The 26,356-nt window shown below is 40.8% G+C and overlaps 1 protein-coding gene across 1 annotated transcript in view; it reads right to left on the bottom strand.

Annotated features, from left to right (window-relative positions):
* Window positions 1–23,995, bottom strand: part of LOC121882210 (pleckstrin homology domain interacting protein) — a 35,419-nt gene extending 11,424 nt beyond the window's left edge. Inside the window, exons 1-25 of the mRNA XM_042390267.1 lie at window positions 23,585–23,995; window positions 23,412–23,470; window positions 23,297–23,326; window positions 23,086–23,145; window positions 19,669–19,819; window positions 19,361–19,459; window positions 18,885–19,045; window positions 15,436–15,657; window positions 14,749–14,849; window positions 14,123–14,193; window positions 13,514–13,614; window positions 12,993–13,033; window positions 12,372–12,470; window positions 11,120–11,276; window positions 9,816–9,950; window positions 7,821–7,949; window positions 7,369–7,594; window positions 6,449–6,595; window positions 3,471–3,654; window positions 3,257–3,359; window positions 2,848–2,985; window positions 2,308–2,405; window positions 1,958–2,165; window positions 1,702–1,812; window positions 649–756 (exon numbers count right to left, since the gene is read on the bottom strand). Of these exons, the coding sequence (XP_042246201.1) occupies window positions 649–756; window positions 1,702–1,812; window positions 1,958–2,165; window positions 2,308–2,405; window positions 2,848–2,985; window positions 3,257–3,359; window positions 3,471–3,654; window positions 6,449–6,595; window positions 7,369–7,594; window positions 7,821–7,949; window positions 9,816–9,950; window positions 11,120–11,276; window positions 12,372–12,470; window positions 12,993–13,033; window positions 13,514–13,614; window positions 14,123–14,193; window positions 14,749–14,849; window positions 15,436–15,657; window positions 18,885–19,045; window positions 19,361–19,459; window positions 19,669–19,819; window positions 23,086–23,145; window positions 23,297–23,326; window positions 23,412–23,470; window positions 23,585–23,624 (2,979 nt within the window). The 5' untranslated portion in view covers window positions 23,625–23,995. The remainder of the gene's footprint in view (window positions 1–648; window positions 757–1,701; window positions 1,813–1,957; window positions 2,166–2,307; window positions 2,406–2,847; window positions 2,986–3,256; window positions 3,360–3,470; window positions 3,655–6,448; window positions 6,596–7,368; window positions 7,595–7,820; window positions 7,950–9,815; window positions 9,951–11,119; window positions 11,277–12,371; window positions 12,471–12,992; window positions 13,034–13,513; window positions 13,615–14,122; window positions 14,194–14,748; window positions 14,850–15,435; window positions 15,658–18,884; window positions 19,046–19,360; window positions 19,460–19,668; window positions 19,820–23,085; window positions 23,146–23,296; window positions 23,327–23,411; window positions 23,471–23,584) is intronic.
* Between the last annotated feature and the right edge of the window lie 2,361 nt (window positions 23,996–26,356).

Below are 26,356 nucleotides of genomic sequence, written 5' to 3' on the forward strand. Positions count from 1 at the left end.
GACGGTTTCATATAGACATTTTTCTTTCAGTAGAGGGACATTTTTAGTACAGGAAAGGGATTAAAGTCCACATGAAAGTGAAACCAGACAAGTGTCTCTAATGAAGAAGAAATGCCACTAACAGGTGTACATGACTGTGTGCCTATATGTGTGTGTGTGTGTGTGTGTGTGTGTTGAGTTGGTGATAACAATGAAACAACAGTGAATGATTACATCATTGTAGGTGGCAGTTGCAGCAATTCATGGGGTATTTCCTTGTATTACTGGGGAGATTGTGGGTTTTTTGTTTGTTTAGCTTTTCCTTTGAAACTCAACATCCTTAAAAGAGAAATATCACTGCGAATATTACATCCCCAAAATGTCTCTTGATCTCAAAACAGGATCTGGCATATGATGTTTAATGCATCAAAGATGTTGTTTTTACAGAGAGATTTCCTGGGTAGTCTTAATTTTAGAACAGATTTTTACTTTAGTATTCTTAAATGTCGTATTGATTTTTTGTTACATGGCTATACTGTTTCTATAAGGGGTTTATCTTCAGTGGTAAGGTAAAATAAAGAGATTGTATAAATCTCTAGATACATGGGATCTAAAGAGCAATGTCTCTCTTCAGAGTCTTAAATCCATCTTTGTCAAAGTGTTCCTTACCCGTAGCTCCATCTTGTGCCAGGGCTGCTTCTTGGGATTGATGCTGTAAATCTTTTTTTGTTTGGCCATCTCCACATAGGCTTCGTGGCCCTGTCTGAAGTAGTACAGCTGCACAAACACACACATCCATCATTTCAAATATTAAGTCAGAATAAAGCAACTCAAACTGTGTCATGTATATATTGTCAGTACATTTCCTGACTCTGGGGCATTCAACTCTATTTAGAAATCTGAAACATGTTGCTACATACTGAAAGGATATTTGTAGCCACACTAGCAGCTACGGACAACAATGTGGTCAGTTTGTCTGAATGAAATATATTGAAATTAGGTACAGACATATTATGAGCTCTTCCCCTCTTTGGAATTCAAGTCGGCATCTGAGGTGATAATGAAATATGCTATGATGTTGACACATTAGCATGCTAATACTAGCATACAGCTCACAGCTTAGTTATTAAGGCTAAAAAAAAAGGCTGACAAAGCACAGTTAAAACTATAATCAATATTTGTATATTAACAATGGATCACGTGACTCCGCAGCTTCCTCAGCTCTACAGAGCTTTATAGACTTTTTCAGCTCATTGTTTTGCAAAAATGGACAATGTTAGCAGCTAGCTTGTTAACATAGTGCAACATTAAGCACATGAAGCACAACTCTAAATAATTGCTAATATATCTGTTGGATATATAAAGGCAATTGTTTGTTAACACAATCTCCAACTTTTAAGGTAATCATATGTCAATGTTGTGTTCACAGCTTGTCCCAGAGTGGCCAAAAAACTTTTAATTTAGGTAACACCATACACTAGCATCACCCTCAGGCCAAAATGTAAATATTTTACTCCACTAGTGATAAGGATCCACAACTCAATTTTTCTTTCAACTAATTTCCTGATGTTTAATGAGCATTACAGCTTTGTGGCTGCAAACGTGGCTTTTTACACATTTGGTCATGTTGCTACGTAAAACATTGAGCCTGTGTTTTGGTGTAAGCAGACATGTGGTGCACATGTGGTGAAAACGCTGTAACAGGAACAAGGGGGTGTGTACCTCGTCTCCCATCTGGGGTATATAAGGACATCTCCGGGGAACCGTGTCTGTAATCCAGGCAGAGGGAAGCCACTCCTCCAGAGTTAACCCTTCCTCCTGAAACTCTGTCCTCTGAATGACACACAACAGAATCAATACTCACTCACATCGCTTCCAGGGATTTAAATTTTTGCATATGTAACTGTTTTTCTCTGTAAATCTTAAGATCTTATATATATATACTTTGAATCACAACATTACATTACTAATAACAAACCTTCCTCTTCTCCTTTGGCTTCTTCTTCTTTGGTAATGCGCCATCTTTGTCTGCTTTGTCTTTCTTTCTTTCTTTCTTCGGATCCCTCTTCTTCTCTCCGTCCTCCTCCGAGCCGCTGCTTTTCTTTTTCACTTTGACGCTCTTCTTGGGCGGTTCAAGGTTGATCCCCGCGTCCGCTGTCCAGTCTGAGTAATCGCTGGAGTAGTCGCTGCAGACGCATCACAGAGAAAAGATAAAATGTACAGATGCATCTGACTTTGTTTATGTTTTGATTTTCATACAATATGTTTGCGTATCTGTAGATAATAGTTGATGTGATAAATCGGCGTGAGATACTATATGTAGCCCACCTTGAGCTACTGTGGTCATCCGGCCAGGGCTCTTTCTCCTCATCCTCCTTCTCCTCCTCCTCTGAGTGTCCGTTTATTTGCCGTACCTCCACCTCTCCCTGAAAACACACGGCTTTTTATGTGAACACTCTGATCAACACAAAGATTCACAAAAAGACAGAAAGAATCAATGAAAAGGAAGGAGTGTGTTCATTGTAGTCACTAGACATAATCTGCTATGGACATAAGCAAGAGATGACGTGGTGACCAGAAGAGCTACACCCCCTTTAACCCTTCGATGCTTGACCCTCTTTGGGGTTGGTCCACCTAAATTAGGATTAGACTCTTGTTTTTTTTTCTTGTTTTCATTTTTAAGTATTTATTACACTGTTGGACTGATTGTCTGCTTTGAAGTTACTCTTTTTGAAAATGATGAAAAAAAAGATCATGTTCATAGCGCCAGCAGTCTGTGAACTTCTTAAAGGGCTTACCACATACAGTAATTACCCCATGAAGAATAAAACTAAATTCAAAACCAGGCAGCGACAGTACTGTATCTACCTCAGAGGTGCTGTCGTCGTCGTCCGCAGCCTCGGCGCTCTGGCGGCTCGTCTCCTCCATGGCAGCTCGAGTGTGATAACCGTGGTTACCCTGGCTCCTCCTCCCCTCATCAGTAGCACACTCTGATGTCGGATGAACCTGCGACAACAGAGAGGAGCGTGGTGAATGTGAAGGACAGAAGCGATCTAAACTCCAGTGATTTAAGAACTGATAGCGGGAAAATAATTAGGGACACGAGGTCAGAATATGCAAATGAGGAAAAAAATCTTGATTAAAAATAAGCTGAAGTGCCACGTCCTGGAGACATTAACTCCTGAATAAAAAAAGTTTAAAGGAAAAACATGATCATATACTTTAAAGATGTTGTAAAACAATGTTTGAGTGAGTGAGTGAGTACTAACTGACTTACCCTGCTCTCCTTGGGGAGAGAATGGATGGTGCGTCTCCTCCTTTCTGACTGGTAAATATTGATCTCCTCTTCCCCTTTAGCCTCACGCCAGTTCACCTGTCTCCTACACAATAAACACACACACACGCAAAGTCATGACACACATTTATACTGTTACTGCCAAAACAGGTTCCGCCTCAATGAAATCTGTTTCGTGTGTGTGTGTTTGTTTTACCTGACAGAGGCGTCCTCCAGCTCAGGGACCAGTACCCTGCGGCTCCAGGCCACCAGGTCTCCCTCTGTGGCCATCTGGCTGCGCGGGGCGTTGCTGTGCATCTGTCGAACACCTTCGATCTGCCCGCTGCGGCGGAGACCCACGTTGGGCGGGGAGTGCACCTCCGTTGGCGAACCCACCGATCCTGAGGGAGGAGACGTCAAAGAGAGAGAAGTTAGAGCTCGGCCTGAGTTACTTTATCGACAGCATTACCTGTTTTTTGGGAAACTGTTCCATTGATTAACATACTTGATGAAGATGAGACGGCTGACACCAGACTCTTGCATTTGTCGTCCATCATTTAGTAGCATGTCAGTACTTTATAAGCGAAATTGAGTGATTAAACTATCTCAAAATTGATTAAATGAGAATTTGTAGCTTTAAAATAAATGGGAAGAAGGCTGCAACTAACAATTATTGTCATTAGTGATAAATTGCAGATTATTTTCTTGATTAATCAATTGATTGTTGGTACAGTTTTGTACAATTTCCTAAAGCCCAAAGTGCTTGCTTTGTTTCAGTCCAGTCCAAAAACCCGAATATATTCAGTTTACTATCACATAAGAGAAAGAAAAGCAGCAAATCCTCACATGAGATGCTGGAAGCAGCAAATGCCAGAAAAAATGGCTTAACTGATTAATTGATAATCAAAATAGCAATAAAAAGACTGATTGTTTTTATTGCATGTCTGGTTGCAGTTTCTTTCTTTTAAATAAAGCCAGCTGCATGCAATTAACTATCATAGCGTATGCTAATGTGTATGTAAGGAGCACTAAAGCCAAGGACACATGGATGATTTTGATCTGTGTTCTCATTAGCTAATGGATAAATGTTAAGGGCCGTCTACACCAACAACCATAACTATAACGATAACTGTAAATACATAGTTTTAAAAATCATTCTGACTCAAGTGGATGGCAGAGTCCAAACCATAACTATAACGACGACGACAGCTGTGAGCGATATCGTTGGGGATCACTTTCAGGGTGATTTGATGAACAATAGAAACACTGACAGCCAATCAAAATCCATCCCCTGAACCAGACGGCACGACAAAATCTCCATCTAGCCTGAAATTTCCAGTAAAACACCCAAACCTGCATTTGTCATCTTTCATGACTAACCTTCTCACCACAGACTAACACGCTGTAAATTGGAGCAGAATGACACCCAGGGGTGACTTCTTTAGAAATGTTTCTCTCTTTATTACACAATGATGCTGGAACTTTCTTCTCCATTATAATATAAAAGAATAACAATGACTTCAGATCTGTGCTCATACTGTGTGTCCCTGCCACGGCGCAACGTTTGTGCACATTTGCACATCACACTTCAGCATCTGCTACCCTCGGTCGGTGCGGTTCAGTCTGTAAATACTGGAACATCACAGCAACTGGTGTCCCGAAAATACTTCTGAGCGACACATTGAATCAGCCTGTGAACCCTTCTGATCTTATTTTTTTCTTTCTCTGTGCGACATACAGCAGTAACAAGTCATTAATATCCATTTTCCTAAACTGCCGACACAGCTGGAGCGCCAGCGTGTGCTTGACGCCACTGTTTACAGAACGTTATCATTCATAAGTGTGGATGCTCACATTGTTATTGTTAGTGTTATATTTATAGTTCTTGGTGTGGACGGCCCTTTATTATGAATCTTTCAGGTTTACTGTGTAAATGCTGAAAATGCTTCTTCTGTATTATTGGGAATGATGTATTTATATACAGTATTTCATATAAACCATGCATGTTATTATTATCTTTTTTTAGTTCCACAATATAGTTGCTCTATAAGTAAGTACTATGTATTGTGTGGTGTACTTTTCATATCTGGATTAAAGTGGTATCTCAGTTTCTGTTTAAACCTGCTTCAAATATAGTTTAGAAGTTAGGAATAATATTTTTAACTCGATTTAAGTCCCTGTAAAGGAAAATTTCTTTTTAAACACGTTATACATGCTGAACTGTGGAGTTACGGCGTTAAAACTGTTTTTCACCATTTCTGTGTTCAGATTTTTTTGGGCGGGACTGAAATGGCGGCTCTATGACGTAGAGGGGTGATTATTATTATTATTATTAACATGACCCCCTCAACCCCCCAAACTATATAAACACTAGAGCGCACTTACTCATAGTTACTATTTTTACACCGGGTAGTTTTACAAGCTTTTGGCTTTAACACCGGCTGTGTGACTGTGAGGTCCCCGACCAGAGGGAGAGCACTTACTGGGCAGCACTTCACCAAAAAAGCACAGCGGAGAGGATTTTGGTGACGGCCACGATGAAGCCACCGAGGACTTATCAGTAGAGAAGTGAGTAACGTTAAGTGCATCAAACTCCAGTGAAAAAAACTACAATTTAACATAATGATTGGTGATGGATCACTTGTTCACTAGTCATTTAAGTTACATTTTTACTGACACAAGTCCACATTTACCTACAAAATATGTGCTGAATTAAAACAGCGGCTCCTAATGTTACTTTATTTTTTAAAATATCATCCAAGTTGGTTGCCTTACACCTACAAACACGGCCTATTTTAAATTGTGTATTTTTATACAGGAAATTGGTATGAGCGTTGTTAACTTAGAGGCTGTTGAGTCGACCCGTGCTTTCAGCTCCTTCAGCAGACTCGCCCCCAGCGTTTCAGAGCAGTGAATGCTGCTTGTTTTTCAATGATTTTGAAACCTATTTTATATAATTGGCAATTTTTTCAATCATTCTAATTCCACATTTTTCTGTGGTGTGACGAACTCAGAACACATATTTATTATTGCTTTACACGGACTTTAAGACATTGAATTGACATCGGGAATGCCCCAAATAAGGTGAAAACAAACACTGCAACTAATTTGCATAGCATGTGAACCAGAGTGCATACCACATAAAAGCTGCCCACACAACAATAGTATGACATCACTGTCATCATTTGGTCTTACCTCTGTTGGCTCTGGTGTTAACAGCAGCAGAAGTAGGGGAATCATTAGTGCCTAGTCTTTGGTCCTGTTCCTGCTGCAGTCTCTGGATCATGGTATCCAGAGGACTGGGACCATCCACCGCCTGCTCACTGACCACTTGGTTCAGGCCTGAAACAGACAGGAATGGAGCAAGAGTGAGTGACATAAAAAGTGAAAGAGAAACAATGAGAGACTGTAACAAACAACCTGTATTACAGTCCTAAAGAACACTTCCACAATCTTCACACAGAAAACTGTAGGTACACACGTCTTTATTGCATTTATTTCTATTTAGCACAGCCAAGCTAAAAATTCCTACACTCTGCACATCACAGTGCTCTACTGCCAACTTCAAAGAGGAACAAAATACGAAGGATTTTTCCCAAAATCCTGCACAGTCACCTCAATACCCAGAATGCTTTTTAAAAGCCGACAACAAGGTGAGGTAAGGTTAACGCTGTTCTATACACCGTGAGGCAAAAACCTCCGAGACTTCGTAGTATCCAATTGTCACTTCAGTGATTCCTCTTTATCCTCTTGTCTACCTTACCTATCTCCGCTGTGCACTACTAATGTACTTCACTAACTACTGATTGTTTCTGTTTAAATCACTGCAAGGATTTTTAACTGCTTTATTAATTCTGGTTTTAATTGCTGATGCTACTGTAGTTTCAGTAAAAGCCTCTCATTAAGCACATCTGAGGACAGATAACATTCTTGTCAAGTAACAGGCGATGAGAGCAATATGATCAGCTAGACAGAAGTGTCTTTGATCGGCTTGACAGACGGGCTATGATTAGAGAGAAGACGACAGTGTCACCCCCAGGCAGAGATCTACTCTGAAGTGTACAAGCACCCCGAAGTTTTAACTACAACTCAGGGTCTGCTTTCAGTGTCTGTACCTGAAGACGTGACCCCCATCTGTGGGATCAGCTGTTCATCCCTGCAGCCCTCCCTGCCAGGCACCAGCCGTTGGTATCTTGGAGGGTGGGGGTTCCCATCTACGTCCACCAAGAAGGGAGGGGGCATTAGGTGTGGCGCCTGCTGAGTTTGCTCATCCAGAACATAGTTGTTGGCATCCCGGATCAGTGGCCGGTAGTCAGTATGGAAGAACATCTGGTCCGCTATCTGAAGCAGAGGTGGAAAGTAATAAGGTATATTATAAGTACATATTAAAGATAATACTTCAATATGTTTTTAATGAGAATTTAATGATTCATATGATTTTTAAACCTTTGATCTGAGGAAATGGCACGACAGGGGCATTTGTAGTTACTGATAACATTCAATTACGTGTTGTTGGGGGAATTCCAGGCACAAATATTCAAGATGAACCTGTTTGTGGCTGTTTTACCTTGTCATACTTGCTGCTGGAGCCAAAGCCGAAGATGAGCAGGTGTCCATGGGAGTCCGTTGCTGCAAAATGCTGCCCATCTGGACTGCATTTGCAGTCGAACAACGCTCCGTGCCCTTGTCCCTCAATCTGTCAACAGAGAGAGAGAGAGAGAGAGAGAGAGAGAGAGAGAGAGAGAGAGAGAGAGTGGGAGGGGAAATAGGTGTACACTGTAAATCGTAGTATTACATTAGCAAGGGGAATTCCAGACAGTGGTAGCGGTTGTACGGCTCAGTCACAAGATCAAAAGCACTTTTCCATTAGTTGCTGGAATACTTTTAAGAATAAATCTCTATCTAAGATTTTCTTTAAAAAGAAATCAATATAACACAATTATGATTCAGCAAACAGAGGGTTTATAAACATCCATGTGTGTTGTATTTTTTTAGCATTTTTTCAGCATTATTATTTCCAGCAATTCTGATTTTGTTGAAATCCAACTCTATCCGACGTTTCAGAACGCCACCTGCTGAAACTGAAACTTGATCAACAGAAAATCAAAGAAGCAAGACCACAGCTGTTTTGACCGTCAGCCAGCTGTTATCTTTTGTTGGTTCTGTGGAAATTTCAACACTCTCACAATAATCCCTTTTAAATCATAATATGAAAACATTTCTTTAGAATTTGTTCCACTTTGTCCCTTATTCAGTGAAGAGACTGAGCATCTGCACTGAACTCACATAGACGAACCTGAAGCTCACTTTAAATCATCTGCTACTTTGGTATATGTGGGACAGGCACATGCTCGCTAGCTAACAAATTCAAATAGTTGGAAGAAGGACAACAGTAGCACCAGCAATGATGAAGCACAAATATGCAGATTATGTTTATTTAAACTGACAGCCTTATTGTAAAAGGTGTGTTGGATACGTGATGCTGTGAGTCCAATATGTTACATGTGAGTAGCAGTGCGACTCAAGTTAATAAACAGCCTGAACTTACAGGCTTTGCTCCATTAAAAATGAGAGAATGAGAAGATTGATACCACTCTCATATCTGTCTGTTAAGTGTAAGCCTAAAGTCAGGAGACAGTTTGCTTAGCTTAGCATAAAGACTGGAAACAGGGGGAAACATTTAGCCTAGCTCTTTTTACACTCCTTTTTTTTTTTGAACAGATTAAACAAAAGTGATATAATGTGTTAATTAGTGAGCATGTTATATCACTTTTGTTTAATCTGTACAAAAACCCACAGTGTAAAAAATTACAACTTGAGGGGGTTACAAGCCGGACTATTTCTTGGCTGGGCACAGTGACTTCTGGGAGGTGACGACAAGACTCCAAGAAAAACCCCCGTAAAAAACCACAACTTGTTGTTTTAACACTTAGATTTTTCTTCAGAAATGGATCTCGTCACACTCTTTTCTGTATTAATCAACACCATTCACTAACTGTGATCAACACAAGTACTGGCCGACCAGCACACAGAGTGACTCACTTGTTCTGGAGCCGTGATTAATGCTGTTCCTGGTTACCATAGAGACAAGATCAGGAAATACAACAGTGGCTACAATGATTAACATGCTAGATGAATATGTACGGCAGCATATGCACATGAGTATGGTGTCATGATTTCACTCTATCCTAGGCTCATGTACCCATGACTACGCTAAGTGTATTAAGTGAAAGAGAAAACGTCACAATCGAGGTTAGAAACGTAAGAAAGGGAGAGCTGACAAACGAGAGTGGGTGAGAGGAAAAGAAAGTGAAAGAAAGAGTGACACTTGGAAAAGAGAGGGAAAGAATGTGTGGTGGGGGAAGACGCAGATTGTGAGGAAATAACATCCTAATCAGCGTACCTTTTTGCTGATTCACTGCGTGAGAAAACATTACATCTGTGTGACATGTGAGGGGAAAAATATCAGGATCTGGACACCGTCAGCTAGAGTGCGGACGTGGACACGTGTGGCTGCTAGACAGTGAGTGAGAGAGATAGAAAGCGTAGTCAAGAGTCTCACCATGTTGAAATAGGAGCGGATCTTGACTCCTCTGGCCAAATCCCACACAATACAATTCCCATCATGCCCTGCTGAGAAAAGGATCCTCGGATCGAAGGGGTGCGGCTCCAGGACGAACACCTCATCCTCGTGACCCTGTCATTAAACAACGTGAAAGTCTAAATTAAGACACTCGAAGATATAAATAAAGACAGATTAAAATTTAACAGCGTTTGTGTCTTATTAGATTATACCTGTATTTTTGCATGTTTTAGCCCGTTAACAAATTAGGCATATTTTGTGTCACATATAGTACCCTCCCTCCCTGTGAGTGTGTTTAAGTGTGCTTGAAGCAAGATTAGTTAGAGAGTAAGCTATCAAAAAGCAACCGTTTAATGCAAGAAACAAAATACAGTTTCTGTTTTTTTCTTTTGGGTTCATATGCGATGCTTTCTAGGGAAATACCAAACGTCCCATGTTGATGTGTCAGTGAATGCAGCGCTCAGGAGAATTTTCAACAGTTCCTGCCAGCAACTACATTACCATGTGACAATAAGGTAACAGGTAAGGTAAAAGAAAGAAAAAAAAAAGACTAAAACATGCAAAACATGAATATTTGCAAAAGGCTGTGACAAACCGTCAAGCTGGTTTGCCGTTGTGGGAGACAGATAATATTCTAAGTGTGTCATTTTAGCAGCTTATACATGGATAACAAGAGAATAGAAGTACAACCCTGCATCCAAAACTCTGTACTAACATGCCATTTAGTCCACTAAAACAGTATGTGTATGTAAATCAATAGTACATGAAGTGCATACTATTTCCAGGGAAATATTAGCACTGCACGCTGCGCCGGCATAAATATCCCACAATGCAACGCAGTAGTGATGACGATGACAACAACATAACAGACAATGGCGGACAAGCGACTAAGGCGGCTCTGGCATAACGTCAATAACCCTTCAATTTAAGTAAAGTTTCCTTTTGCTAGCTGTAATATATTTTTTAAGTTAGTTCAGACTTAATGGTTGGCACGGGTTACCATGGTTACGCATCTTCAACTGGCAAGGAGGCTCTCAGGAAGTGACGTGATAATTACAACTAAAAGATGCGTACTACTGTTCATTCACACAAAAGTATGTTGAATGATAGTACACATGTTGAGTATGTAGTGCATTGTATGCAATTTTGGACGCAACGCAAGTTAGACCCTTAATATGTTGTTTATGTGTAATGCACGCTGGCATTTAGAATGTTAAGAGTCCGTTTACGTGTGTGTGTGTGTGTGTACTGGTGTGTGTGTGCTGTGTTTAATCACTACATACCATCAGGACATGGACAAGGTTTCCCGTGGTGGAGTTCCACACCTTCAGCGTCAGGTTGTTGGCTGCCGTGATCACCGTGCTGTCGTGACGATCCCACGCTACCATGGTAACCTTCAGCTTGGTCACCTTGTCTTCCAGCGGCGGAGGGTTGTACTTCCTGGAGGGACAGCAGACACGCCGTGATTCACGCTGCTTACAAGCTCGACCCATGAACGCCAATCGCATGTGGATACACTGATGTCACATTTAAATCGATCGAGTTGGTTTAGTTTGCTTTATACGCAGATATTAAATAAAAGACATATTGTAAAACGCCATTAAAAATAGAATGCATCCTCTTTCTAAACTATTGATCGAAAGGGTGAACGACTAATCACCTGTCCTTTGCTGTTATTGAATATTTATCAATTATCCTCAGTCCTTTTTAACACCACTAATGGGCAGCCAGGCCGATTTGACAGCTAGACCTTCTCTCTGTCTCTACAGTTTAAGATAATGACTCACAACAACAGCTGTTACTGTATACACATGTAAAATGTGAAAATCAGCACATCAAAAGCATTTCAACACTTCCTTGTACGATTTCCTGACTTAGACTTTTTGTGCTATTGCAGACTGTCTGGAACCAGTACAGGAACAGTGCTCTGTTTTTCTTTCAAAGTGAATCTTTGCACAGTCATGCAAAATGGGAGATTTCTATTTAACTAAGTTAGAGCGTTTGGTGTTTTTTGTTTAATGCTCATTTTATTATCTCAAAATGATCGTTTTTATCACAAACACAATTACAGTTTTGTATAGATATCTTACGATCTGTAGTTATTCTCATAGCTGTCTCGTGTTTGTTGTGTTCATTCAGACAATAAAGACTTAACTGGTCTGTCAGTGTCATCTCCATTCATTTGCTGTCTGTGACGCCTGCAGAAAATCTATAATGTGTCTGGGAGCAGTCGGATAATCAATCACTGTGTCGCACTTTATGCCACAGGTGTGAAAGTGTTGTTTTTTTCTTTAATTTAATTATTTATGTGCTGCACATTATAAGATAACTAACCATTCTCTGGATAAGTAAATGCAGATGGAAATAATTGCAAGACAAACGCTTAAAGGTCAATGACTTTTCTATACGATATTGATTTTTTTTCTCTATGTAGATTGACTATAACCCGCAGGATGACCTCAACCCACAGCTCTGAGCTCTAAGCACAGACATAGCTGGTGAAAAAGACTTTGACCGCCCAACACACACACATACCCGGGTAATTTGGTCTGCATGTCCAGCAGAATGCTCCTCCAGCCCTGAGGCTGCAGCTGCCAAATTCGTGCTGTACCATCCCTGCTGCCGCTCACAAACCTACAAAACACACAGATTTGTGAACACAGATTCATTCAGCTGCTAAACTGTAAATATAACAGTCGGTTCTATTTCAGCTTTCTGCAGTACAACAGTTCCCTTCATCTACACATATCAACGCTAAGTGCTATGTAGCCCCCCCCCCCCCCCCCCTCCATCTCCACCTCCTCCACCCCTCCCTCCCTTCTAGCATAGACAGTCTACCTTCTCTTGAGATTACAGTAACCCTGGCGAATTACAGCTGAGCTTGTTTTTCTGCAAACTCCACACAGGCACACACAATTTAACACTCAACGAGTGCGTGATATGTGCAAGTGTATGCCTGGGTGTGTATGTGTGTACAAGAGAACAGATAGTAAGTAAAGGTGGTGTTTCTGCTGACACCATCAAGTCACATTACAACACCCAGAGGTTCCATAAAAACAAACAGCACTGCACACACAAAAATAAACCACAGCGACTATGTAGCTCACACACACACACACACACACACACACACACAGACAAAGGGTGCAAGCGTACCTGTCACTGCAATGTGAAAATTGGATGCTGTCAACTTTGTCCTGGGTGAGAAAAATGCAGTTTTAAAAGTCAACACAACCCAATGAGTAACAAGCATTTCCTCTGCCAGTCTCACAAATCATGACAATTATATTTTGTTTTATCAATAACTCACATTTTTGACAAAAAAAAAGAGAGAAAAAATCAATACTACTCAAAGTCAATACTTCTAGCGATCTCCAGAGATTTCAACTGCCTTTACAGTCTTTCTCAGCGGATGCAGTTTGCTCAGTTGTCATGGAGAATGATGACGACTCTCTCCATGACAACTGAACAAACTCAATCTGCTGAGGAAGACCACGAGATACGATTAAAAGGTCTGGGATAAGCTAGTGAATGACCCATAAGAATAACCTGTTGATTGATGTAGATACAAAATGTAGTTTTTATAAACATCTAAAAGTACAATGGTACAATTTTAAACATATATTGATATACTATTACTGTTAAACGGTGTGTAAAAAGGCTCCATGTTGACTCACTGTATGTGACTCAAGTTCGGAGATCTTCTCTGGTTGTCCTGAACCAAAGTAGTACACCCTGATGATGTGATCCGTACTTCCTGTTGCCAGGAACATACCACCTGGACACAACAGGAAACACATACACACACACACACACACATACACATACAGAATTAGGACAGCGTTCGGTCAGTTAGTGAACACAGGCAATTCTTTTAAAAATGTATTGTATCTATTTCCTGCCTCAGGTAAAGTAGTATCCAAAATTCATATATTCCACTAGTGTTTCAAATGTATCATAAATAATATAACAGTTAATATAAACTTCAAGGATCAAACTGCAAATTTGTCCTGTATTTGTACAGGCAAACTTTGCTAACTTTAAAGTAATTAATCAAAAGTTCGAGGTCAATAGCACCTCAAAACAGAAATACACTTTGAACGACTGTGAAGTACGCTTATTCCACATTTACTGACGAGCAGCAGGCTCACTTGAGTGTCTGTCCGCTGCTCTAGCTCTTCAGTTAATCTGTGCTAATTGTGCACTTTTTTTTTTTCCAGTTCTGTTGCCATTTCCCCTCCGATGGTCTCAAAGCATGCATGAAAATCAAAGCGAGCTGTGTTCACCTGCACTGAAGGAGGAGCAGATCATCTGGACGCCAGGTCTGGAGCGCTCTGTGAATTTACTGGGCCTCTGACTGGACACACACACACACACACACACACAGAAATAAATGTTTAACATGAAACACACTGATCCACCGCTCCTGCCTGAATATATTGGTTTGTACGTTTTTAATAGAGCAGGTTTTACAGCTGAATCCTGCTTCCTTTACACAACGTATTACTTGCAAGTATCTATTTTTAAATATGGAACATTCAGTATATATAAAACAGTGTGAAATTCAGTCTATTAAGCACTAAAGAAGAGTGGATTGGATATCCACCTCAAACAGGAAGTTGAAACTGATAGTAGCTGTGAAGCAAACTGTGAACGTTGCAACATCCTATTTCCATGCGTAGTTTAGATCAATACTGTACTGAAGAATGATCTGCATGTGGTAAAACTGTATATCTGCATTGTCAACATAACACACAGCACAATAAAAAAACCCAGTAAACTCTAATTTCCACCGTGTAACAAACACAGATATGACAATGACATTTTAGCCAAATGCTTGACAAATATGTTAATGCAGGAAGGTGTGAATGGCACTTGTGCGGCTGAGACTTTAATGTACTATGTCTCTCACCCAAACTTGAGCGTGCGTGCGTCCCACTGCCAGAAGCAGATGGTGCCGTCAGCTCCGGTGGAGGACAGGTAGCGCTTGGAGCCGCAACAAAGAGGAGAAAACTGCAAATACAACCAATTAGAGGTTACAGCTGAGTATAATGAACGGTCACAAATGACAATTAACCCAAATAAATAGCATCCAGGGAAAGATAAGAGATCAGGATAAAAACTTAAAAATACATAGATACACCAGTAAACAATCACATAATTCAAAGTTTAAGAACAAATCTTGCTGCTTGAGACATCAAGTCCATTATGCACACTTCTGATTGTAAAATCAAGCCTGCAGAGGAAGCCAATACTGACATTTTATTAGATACTGGACATCAGCCAGTCATCCATATTTGGAGGTTTCTCCGTGACCTCTACTCTACTCTACTTAACAAGTAAAACCTACAGTGGATTGCAGTGCAGTGTCAGTGTCTCATGGTTTAAATGTTCTTTTAGTGACTCTCTTATCCTCTAAAGAACAGACTTCTATAACAGATTATGCTTTTTATTTTTGATTAAATGTGGAATATTATGTGTTGACTTTACTCTATAAGAGCTGCTTGAACTACGCAACCTCCCACAGTAATACTCTAACTCTATTAAACATATAGAATTAAGTTTTTATGTACTATTACAGACAGGTACATCAACAAACCTGTAGTGAGGTGATGGAAGCTGCGTGTCCCTCCAGGACGGCCAAAGGGGCGCACGTCTGCAAGCACCACACTCTGATGGTCTTGTCACAGGAACCGGCAGCGATCATTGTGTTCTCGTAGCTGACGGCCATGTCGGAGATCTCAGCAGCGTGGCCGCGCAGCGTCGCCAGCAGACGCCCGTCATCTGTTCCCCAGATCTTCACGAGGCAGTCATCCGAGCCCTGGGAAGAGCGAGAAAACGCAGTCAATATGGCTATCAGACATGAGTGAAGACGAGTATTTTAGATAGTTTGAGAAGTGGCGTGTCTGCTTCAAAGGCACACTTCTAGTAAGACAAATTAAATATGTCGACTTCAAAAAGACTTTAAAAAATATATCTGGGCACGCTGCAGCCTAAGACTGTCAGCAGATTGGCAAACTTGGAACCCAAACAGAAAAGGGAATGAAGCTCTTAAGATGCAAAAATAGAGGTGATTAATCTGCAGTGTGAGAAAAAGTGACAACGGATATTTCCGAGCACTCCATCGTCATCTGCACAAGTGCTGTACTGCAACTTTTATAAACAACTCCAGATTATCTCAGTCAGATTAAGGACCAAATAAGAGTGAGCAAACCAAATGACCTCTTATCTAATCTTACAACAGTATATGTTAATCTAACTGTCAGGTTTAGGTCAGAACAATAAGCTTGGAAAAAGTCCTTCAATTTTCTTTTCTTTTGTAGTGTTTGTGTATCCTGTAGGCTGGAATATGTTAGGTATTCAGAAGATCAGCTTCCTGCAATTATGTAAATGCTTCCTGAAACTATTACCTCCATTTGGTTATTCACAATGATGGGGTTAAAGTATGCAACTAAGTAAAATTAGTGTCTTTCAGCGTGGCATTTAAGCACAAAGCCATACAAACAAACCCACTGAGTAACGCGCTAACCCAAACACTTCAGGTCTGAGATGACACAAGATTTTTCACACTACAGCGAGAGAGATAAGACCGGCCTGCTCTGTGAGTCCTCTTTGCTCCAGCTGAAATTAAGTAGAACCGCACTGAAGAAGAAGTAATCTCAAAGTGTATTGGCTGAGGCTTCGGTAAGACCTCACCGAGATGTCTTATTCTCACAGAAACTGTTGGCAGGAGAAGCTTTCTTAGTAGCAGGTATTAAATTAAGGGAAAAAACGATGTGAGCAAAGCAAGGAAAACAAAAGCAACGCGACGAAAACGGTCATGTACGCTTAAAAACTGATAAAATACGAAGTCAAACCTATAAGATGTTCTCTCTCAAAGCAGTTCACTACACAGTCTTTAGTCTCTGGATTTAAAATGCATGATCAAGACCTTCAATCAAGACATCAGAAAAGCCTCCGGGGACCCAGCTGAGAATTTCTGGCTGTAATCCAGCTCATGAGGGGTTAAAGGGTTTGTGATTCAACATGTTGCCAGACCCATCTGTGCCTTGATTAAGATCTCAGAATCATTTTTTAAAACCAACAGGTTACCAGTGTCGAGATGCAAAAAAACGCAGCGTGATGTGATTTAATGTTTGTTCCAAAAATAACTTTGGTTTGGGTATTTTTTTTTACAAGCTGGGAATAAAGGAGAGACTGCAGAATGTACCGTTTTAGTTAGTTGTAGATCATGCTAAGACATCCAGGCGTTTATATCTGCCAAACATTTTATAAGACAGGCCACGCTATCAGCATCAGCATAGATTTTTAGAGGAAATGTGAGATGAAAACACCGATCCCACCTCCTTTGAAAAATCATAATCAGTCTCTCCATCACCAGATAGAACAGAGTCTGACTGTAGCTGTTATTCTGTGTGGACTGATCAAAACAGCGAGCGTTCCTTAAGTGATTTAGAAAAAAGCCCAAGGACAAATTATAGCTGTGACAAGATGGACGAAGAAAAAAAACTAATATGTCCGAAGGAGAGCTGGGCTAGAAATAAAGGTTCAGGGTTTTTGGAAAAGCTACTCGACACAAACTTTTGCTACAAATGAGAAGTATTATTATCCACAGTTACAGGCACAAACAATCCAATCTGATCAATCTAATCTGTCCTTCTCAGCGGCTGTGATAATGAGCCCCCCCCAACTATTTCTAAAGCTATATTACACAAATCAATATGGCTGTTCAGCAATCAATTGTTTCACCGAACCTACGTGCACTTGGCTCATTGATCATAAACGATCACAGCGTACCGGCTTCATCGCAATAAAAATAAAAAAAAATCAGTAATCAATTGATCTGCCTGCCACTGCAGCAAAGCCTCAATAACAAGACTTGTGCATGAAGTGATCCAAAAATAAAAAAAATATATAAATAAAAATGATCTTGTGATGAAAGGAGAGGGAGAGAGAGAGAGAGAGAGAGAGAGAGAGAGAGAGAGAGAGAGAGAGAGAGAGAGAGAAACGAACATAGAGAAAAAGGGAGAAGGAGAAAGGGAGCGAGACCAAGAATGAATTTTAATTCTGGCACTTAGCCAGCGCCTCAGAGGAAACATTTTCTCCAGTTATGATGAGAAATAGCAAGGGGGGGGGGGGGGGGGGGGGGGGGTTGAGAGAGGGAGATAGAGAAAGGAACAAAGGAGGGGCAGCGCAAGATGAGGGACGGGGGGGGGGGGGGGGAGAAAAAGAGGGAGAGAGAGAGAGAGCAGGGAGGGTAAGAACGGTGGAAAGAGAGATAACAAGAAAAGAGAGACCGAGAGAGTCAATCTAGCCCCCCCCCCCCCTCTCAGCAGACAGCCATTTTTAGAGATTTAAGAAGTGAAAGCTGAAAATGGTGTATAGCAGCAGGCAATGTTTGACTCAAGGATCCAAACAGAAGGGCAGCAACATTAAATCAACACTATCTCAATTGTTCATTCAATATTTAACTCTCTAAAACAACCATGAGGAAAAGGAAGTTAACACAGCACATATATATATATATATATATATATATATACACACACACACAAGGGGCATCCAGAGGGCAAAGGTCAACTTCCTCTTTGACCCCGGAAATTCCTTGTTTCATTTCTTTTAAAGCAAAAGTATTCTCCTGAAGTTGTGTGAATTTTCTCCCGTGAAGGGTGAATTGGACTGTGAGTCATTCAGTAAAGGAATCCCCTCACGGTAAGGTAAACAGTAATTACCTCTTAACAGAGCTGTTACAACAGTGAATACAGATGCTTGGTCATCTTGGTAAGCAAAAGACAGCTTGTAAGCATCAAACATACAAAGCGTACAAGGGGGTGACTCTAAACAAACAACACAGCGCAACAAATGTCACTGAAATCACTTTCAGCAGGCTCCTTAAATAGCAGAACACACACACACACACACGCATCCCAGCTCTGCTCCAATTATGTCACACACACACACACAGACTGCGTGACACGAGCTGAGCTCACGCCACGAAACCACACACACATGCAAAACACATGCGCGCGGGAGAGTTCATGGCCTTACGGTAAAGATGCGTCGGCCCGTCCTGTCGAATGTGACGCAGTACACGGACGACAGGTGTCCCAGGATCCTCTTGTGCATCTTCATGTGCTGGTACACGGCCGTGGGCACCAGCTGCCTGAGACGGTAGGAGCCGTTCAGTCGACGGCCGTAGCTCGTCTCCACTGGATGGGCGAGAGAGGTTATATACACCGGGTGAGGGCATCATCATGATATGGGAGAGAGAGAGGAGCTGATCAATGAAATCTCACTGATTTAATAAAACATTGCAAAGAAAAGAAAATAGCCCACAACTGTTTTCATCTACTGTGTGATTCTGAGGCAAATCAATAATAACACTGCTGTCAAATGCTGCTGGCAGTAAAGACCTTGGCAAACATACGGTGTAGTATGTAAGAACTGACTCATCAAGGCACAAACAAGGAGTAAAAATGACTGAATGTTGGTTTTTCTTTTGTAAAATTTAACTTTTTCTTTACCGATATTAGGTGGGCTCCCATAGATGATTGGTGGCTCCGGTGGTCGTCCACAGTGAAGCGCAGCCAGCGCCGAGCCCTTCCACACAACATGCTTGCAACCTGGAGAAAGAGTAACACAAAAGAGCGGATACACACATTATATACAGACTCTATTATGGCTCGTTCTGTATGCGTGCACACCTCTTCTCACGTAAGTACAACATGAGGTCACAAACAAGCAGAGAGGTACAACAGACTATGCCTGAGGGTGTGTGTGTGTGTGTGTGTGTACATTAAAGAAGCTCATGTGCACACGTGTAGCCACTCACTCTTGCCGGTACGGAGGAGATTCTGCCTGCCGGCCCCCAGCAGGCTGGTGAGTCCAGGCACACTGGCAGGGACCTCCCTCTCCAGCAGCGGACAAACTCTGGAGCAGACCTGCAGCAGGTGGTCTGGACTGATGTGTCGGTAGAGCTTCACCTGAATACAAAGATATTCACACTTAGCTTCTATTCAGGCTGGTAAATAAACACAAAAACACCAGTCAAGCGAGGTGAAGATTGGGACAAAAAAAAGAAACTAAAGAGAAACTTGCTCTACTCATTTTGTTGCCAAATGATTCATGTGTTACCATGTTAATCTGATTACACCAAAACTGAAAATTCTTAAGATCTTTTAGACACTTTGGGAGATTAACAAAAAAAACATTTTCAGTAGGTCCTGCTCAATTAAAAACAAAACAATGGCTGGCAAATTTTTTTTTTTAAAAAAAGGAATGATTAAGAATTTACAAGCAACTGCAGCCTGTAGACAAAAACATCTTTTTCAAACTCTTATGCACACAAAAAAGTATTTTCAGCAGATTTTGTAGAAGCAAAAAAAAACAAGACCACCATCCCAAATGCCTGTTAGTTTGCTGAGTGCTGAAGAATTTCAAAAAGGAATGGTGAATAAATAGAAATGTATCAATGACTACTCTCTGTAGGTTTAAAAGATTTGAAATAAAAAACTAAACAAACTGGGTTAATAATGAAAAAATAAATAAAACGTTGGCCTACTTTTTATCGCTCTAAAAAGGCCAAATTTACCATTTTAAATACTGTACATAACGAGCCGTCTGATAAAATGATTTATTATTATATATCACAACATTTTTAAAAAAAAAAGGTCATCTGCAACAAAATAAACACCAAAATTTGATCTCTTTTGTCTTTAAGATGCATGTGGATACTGTTTACAGCAGCATAGTACACCAGCCGTGAAGGGGGTTGGGGGGGGGGGGGGGGGGGGGGGGGGGGCGTGGCATGCAACACAAATGGTGAGACACACTGAAACCCACACTGTTATAAACACAGCGTGTCCCCTCAGTCCACTGACACATGGGGACACTGCTACATGGCCTACTTCTGAAGAAACACGTGAATGACTGAAATACTAACAATACTCTACAGGATGACAGATGAATATGCAGCATGCAACACTGTGGTGTTTATTTCAGGATTGCGGGATCATTTTAAATGTATTAATTTAAATCAGACATGCAGTAATCAGCTTTGTTACAGACACATCTGATTTAAATATCTGAACGGGGTCAAATAAGCTTGAAATTATTCCACTCACACACACGCGCAAACACACACAAACACACACAAACACACACATTATCTCCATTCCTTTATGTGAGCAACACTGACACTAACACTTATTCTCTGTCTCTGTGAAACACACACACATACACACACACACACACACACAATTAATGACCCCTTAATTGCTTTCAACATCGTTGCTGGTTCAGAGACGTGATCAGTGTTTCTAAGCACATATCAGTGCCCGAACCCCTCTCAGGTACACGCAGAGCTACGAATAACACACACACACACACACACACACACACACACACACACACACACACACACACACACACACACACAAATGAATTGATATGTAATAACAATTTGCTCCATTTTACTTGCATCTGAACGGTAGAGGATAACACTCCCCCCCACGCTCACAACAGCAGCACCAGAGAGCACATGGTCTTACACACATGACTGCAAGTAACCTTCTGAACAGTTATCACCTTACATGTCAATGAAAGGTTCAAAATAAATCAATAAATATATATTACAGTTAAAATGTTATGTTACACGACATAGGATTCTATTAATTTGTATAATATGTCAAGTTGACATTTTCTCATCATTAATGTCCAAAATTAAAAATGAAAGTGTGTAAATATGGTTATAATGACAGTATGTTTCTATTTTCATTCAAAAAGAGGCCCATGTTTAAGTGTTTTGTGCTCCTGATCAATTTTAAACGCAAACAGGAAGTAATCCTATATCTAATTAAACCGCCTTAATTAATTAGCCACAATTAATCGTGCTAATTATTACAATATCATAAGAAGTCAGCGTTGATTCCTCCTAACTGCCCAACCCCCTCATCTACAAACCCAGACCGTTCACAACCTCGGACAAAACAAATCCAACAGTGATCCGGCTCCTCATGCCTTAAAACACCATGTTTCCATTTGGTCTAATAATTAAAGTAAAAAAAAAAAACCCTCCGCAGTATTTTTTTTAATAGAGGAAATTATGCACAATAGACAGGAGGCAGGCTGAACGACTGGGGATGGGAGGAGGAGGAGGAACGGAGAGCCAGAGTGAGCCAAGCAGGAAGGGAGAAAAAAAAAAAAAAACACACACACACACACAGGCAGGCAGGCAGAAAGACACTGTCAATAATTTCTTAAACCGTATACATTTACACTCCCCCTTCTCTTGGATCTACACTTCATGCGATCTGGTGTTGGATGTTCAACTGCCTGCCTGTACGCACGAGACAGGAGAAATCCACAAAAATGTAGGTCCTCGAGTAGATTAAACAGGCCGTGGGTCGTTATATTTGTAATAATCGCTAATATAAACTTAAACAACAGCAAAAGATTCGGGTTGTACACTTTCAGCAAGCTGCTAAAGAAATAAAATTTATAAGCCATGATTAATTCTCTCCACGCCCCCATGCGTAAACGGCGCTTTCCAGGCGAGTCCTGTTTGGTTTTACAAGTGATGCAATTAGCACGTCAATTAATAGAGCGATTATAAGATATCAGCTCAACGTTACCTCGCATCTTCACATAAAGTCATCACCCTCTTCTCTTCCATCCGAGCTGCTGCACCACAATCCTCCACAAAAAAAAAAAAAACTGCTCTCCAAAAAAATGACTCCACAGCACCAAGGCAGCAGCTTCCCCCTCTTCAAATGGGAGCTGTAACTCCAGCTTTACTGAATATACTGTTTATAATCTCCTCCAAAAAAAAAGAAGTCCTGTTTTCCCAACTCTTGCCCCCCTGCGTGTTTTCAAACATGCACACAAATTATGGTTCTTTGCAGGACAAGAGCGCCTCCATCTCTCTCGGGCTTGTGGCGCAGGGAGTCCCTCCTCCGGATCCTGGCGCTCCTACACCACAACACTCATGACGTATCAACATTTCACACACATTTTTCCAACAACTATTAGGACCTTTTGGCCATGCATGGCACCAAACTCGCACACCACGGTGCACAGGAGACTGGGACCCGACCCCATGGTGTCCCCAAAACGGCCCCTATCTGCACCCAGCTCGCCCTGCAAAGTCCTTTACAGTTTTTTTCTTCACCACCTGATTTAAAAATTGCGGGAAATTCAATTTTTATTTTGCTCTCTAAAAACTTTTTCCTCACTTATAGAGCTCCCTTACCAAATTGTCGTACGTCCCGGGGTGTTCCTGCCCTGTCCAGTCCAGCCTTCTGGGTAGCAGCTGAGATGGAAAAATAGTGTCGAGTGTGATCATCCAGTTCATAAATGTATCGAGTGGTGTTTTAAAACAAAAACGAATAAATCAGAGTAAAAGCAACACCACAAAGTACAGTGCAGAGAGAAGCATCTCTCTCGTACTGCTGACTGCTTACCTCCTTCTCCTCCACCTCCCTTATCAGGGTCTGAAAATAGCATAAAAATACAAAATTACACCCCATGACAATTTCGGACATATTATAAATTCTCCTAAAATGCAAAAACACCAACCTCGGCTGCTTTTTGACACGGTCCAGCTTCTAGAAATCGGGCTATTAGGAAGTACAGTTCTGGTATGGTTGGAGGGGGAGAAGAGGACGGGAGCTGCGTTAGAAGAGGGCACCGAGGAAATTGGGGGGATATTACAACAACCATGACATATTTTGCCGATCTCCTTTACTCACCAGAAGTCAACTGCGCGATGTGTGTACTGTCTGAAGCCATTTTGGTGTTGTTTGCCAGGGCAGCGCCAGAGCCTGTGTGGTGGGTCTAGGTGGCTGCCCTGTAGCTGTCACTGTTTATCCACCAGGAAGAGGCTGCCTCCATTCAGCTTCGCTCACAAGAAAAAAGTCCCGGCTGCGTCTAGTGCTCCTCCGCGCAGCGACAACTAGTGCGCACTGAGCTGTTTGCCCCGCAAAAAACGTCCTTCCTCCCGCGTAGAACAAACCGCCAAGCTATCCTAAGGTCGGCTACCCTTCCGGGTGAATTTTAGCGGCGCTCGGTCGCTTGTGGAGGGGTGTTTTGTGAAATCCCCCTCCCCCTCAACGGAAAAAAAGCGCAAGCCCTCTGCGGAAGAATACGTGTTGTGTGTTTCACGCACGCCACCGTAGAAGGGAGGTAGAAATGGCAGCCTGCTAAAGAAGAGGACACATTGCTGCAGAATGATTGTTACTTCGTAGCTAGATCGCATTTATCACGCTTAAATAATTACAGGCTCGTCTTTAGATATTCTTAATTTTCTTGCGGATTGATCCCATTTAAATTCTGTCATATTTTCCTGTATTTTTTTTAGATGCGGATGTAGAATATGGCTCCCGTGTTTGAGAGGGATTTACAGCCGATCTAACCGTTACAGCTAGGTTACATGAAATAATACAACTCGCTGTGCTAACTCCGTGTTTTGTCGTTGGCCTCGGTTGTTAGTACTCTGTCGTTATTGTGTAACAAGATGTCTAGCTAACACACCCACTCTCTCTGGGAGCCGTTTGGTGGGGAAGTCGTCCATTTCTCTTCCAAATACTGCCAGGCAGTAAAATGGGGGAAGGGTTGTAGAAGAAGGGGAATGCAGCTTAATGAATGAAACCTCGTGAGTTACTGGACTTTAATGGCAATGAGACATTTATGCAAGATCAAGATAGTTATCAAGGAAATACATGACAACACACATTTCCTCTATGGTTCATTAAAAAGCTGTGAATAAAAAAGGAAGAACATCAAGGTGTTCTTTTTTTTGTTTTGTTTTTTTACAATAAACCATATATTATTTCTATGACAAATTTTACAGCTGGTGGCCAACAAAAAAACAAACCACTAGTCCCTTATTGACCCTTTGAACTCTACTATAGCCTACCTCCTATTTGAAGTTGACGTCAATGAAAGTATGAGTAATCTGCAAATTATTAAAATTAGCAGATGTCCCTTTACATTCTGATGGAATTAGTTTCAGATTGCTTTAAACTGCACAACAATTTACCTCCTAAGTGAGGCTAACAACGTGTTTTGCTCACGCAACCCAGGAAACCCTAAACCCTAAAACTCAGTGTGAGATTTTTACACCTAAGAGGATCCAAGAGTGTATTTTTAACACCACTAACCAGGTGTATCTTCATTTTTTCCCCCATTTTTAGTTTCACTTCAGTGTAAACTACTGTGCATAGATGATGTACCTAAAAAAGAAATATCCTTTGTACTTTATGATTGCATATAATTCAGATTTATAGTATATTCATTAAAAACCATGCATTTTGGTATACACACCACTTCTTTCATTATATTGAGCATGTAAGTAAAGCTTTATTTATGTTGTACTTTTTAAAACATGCAGTTACAAAGCGCTTGACAAACACATGCAAAATAAAAACAAATAGATAAACAAAATAGTGTAATGTAAAGTGTAAAATATAACACAGCACAGAGAGAAACAGACCAAACTGAAATGAAACGAGACATGAAAACAGGAAGGGAGATCTATATAAAGGCTTACCGATATAAATGGGTTTTTAGGCGCCATTTAAAACAGTCCAAAGATTCAGCAAATTTAATAGATTATGGAAGATGATTCCACAGAGTTGGAGCTAAGACTACAAATGTGTGGTCACTTTTTGCGGTGAGTGCGGGGGATAGATATCGTCACCTAAATCCCCAGGGTTAGGGTTAGAGTCTGGGTTAGAGATACCTATAACAGACCCGTTTGTGGGTCCGGAGATGTTAGATATAAAAGGGGAAAAAAAAAAACCTCTTAAACAAATGACTGACTAATTGTCACCCTTTATAATTTATGTAAGATGTATTTGTTTAGATGAAAAGGAAGAATATTAGATGAATTTAATTCTTCTTTTAATATTGAATATTTTTCTCCTAAAATACAGGCACACCTGAGACACCGACTCTCACAAACAGACTGTGCCGCTCATTGAAATCACTTTATTTGTAAAATACAATGAGGTGAGAATAAGTAAATCAATATATTTACACCTCCATGTTATCATGTCTGAACTGGTGTTGGTTTTGCAAAGGCGAGTTTGGAGTCCCCATATTTTCCTCAAATCCTTTCCAGCACAGTATGTAATTGTATTTTCAGTTCATTTTATTTATGATGTTATTTGCTTTGCACTTCTAGTTTAATTTCGGCAATGCCAATCAAAAATAATACAGATACTATACCGGATAGACTGTCAAAAGTGTTCTGGCAGATAGGTGGAAATACACTTTCTACACTTTTTGCATTCTGACCCTCCACTGATGGAGTCTGACACTTCGGTTAGCTGTGCCAAATGTGCTCGTGTCATGTCAGATATGAATTTGTCACTTACTCCCTTAGATTTGGATACGGGTGTAATCACAAGTACAGCTGACTGACTAGCACTTTCATTTTGGAATTGTAATAAAAATCCTGACATTTAAATATTTGATTGATGACTAGTGTTTGTGCATGCTCTCAAATTCAGTGAAAGTTC

Source organism: Thunnus maccoyii, chromosome 17, assembly GCF_910596095.1.
Source record: "Thunnus maccoyii chromosome 17, fThuMac1.1, whole genome shotgun sequence".
NCBI lineage: Eukaryota > Metazoa > Chordata > Actinopteri > Scombriformes > Scombridae > Thunnus > Thunnus maccoyii.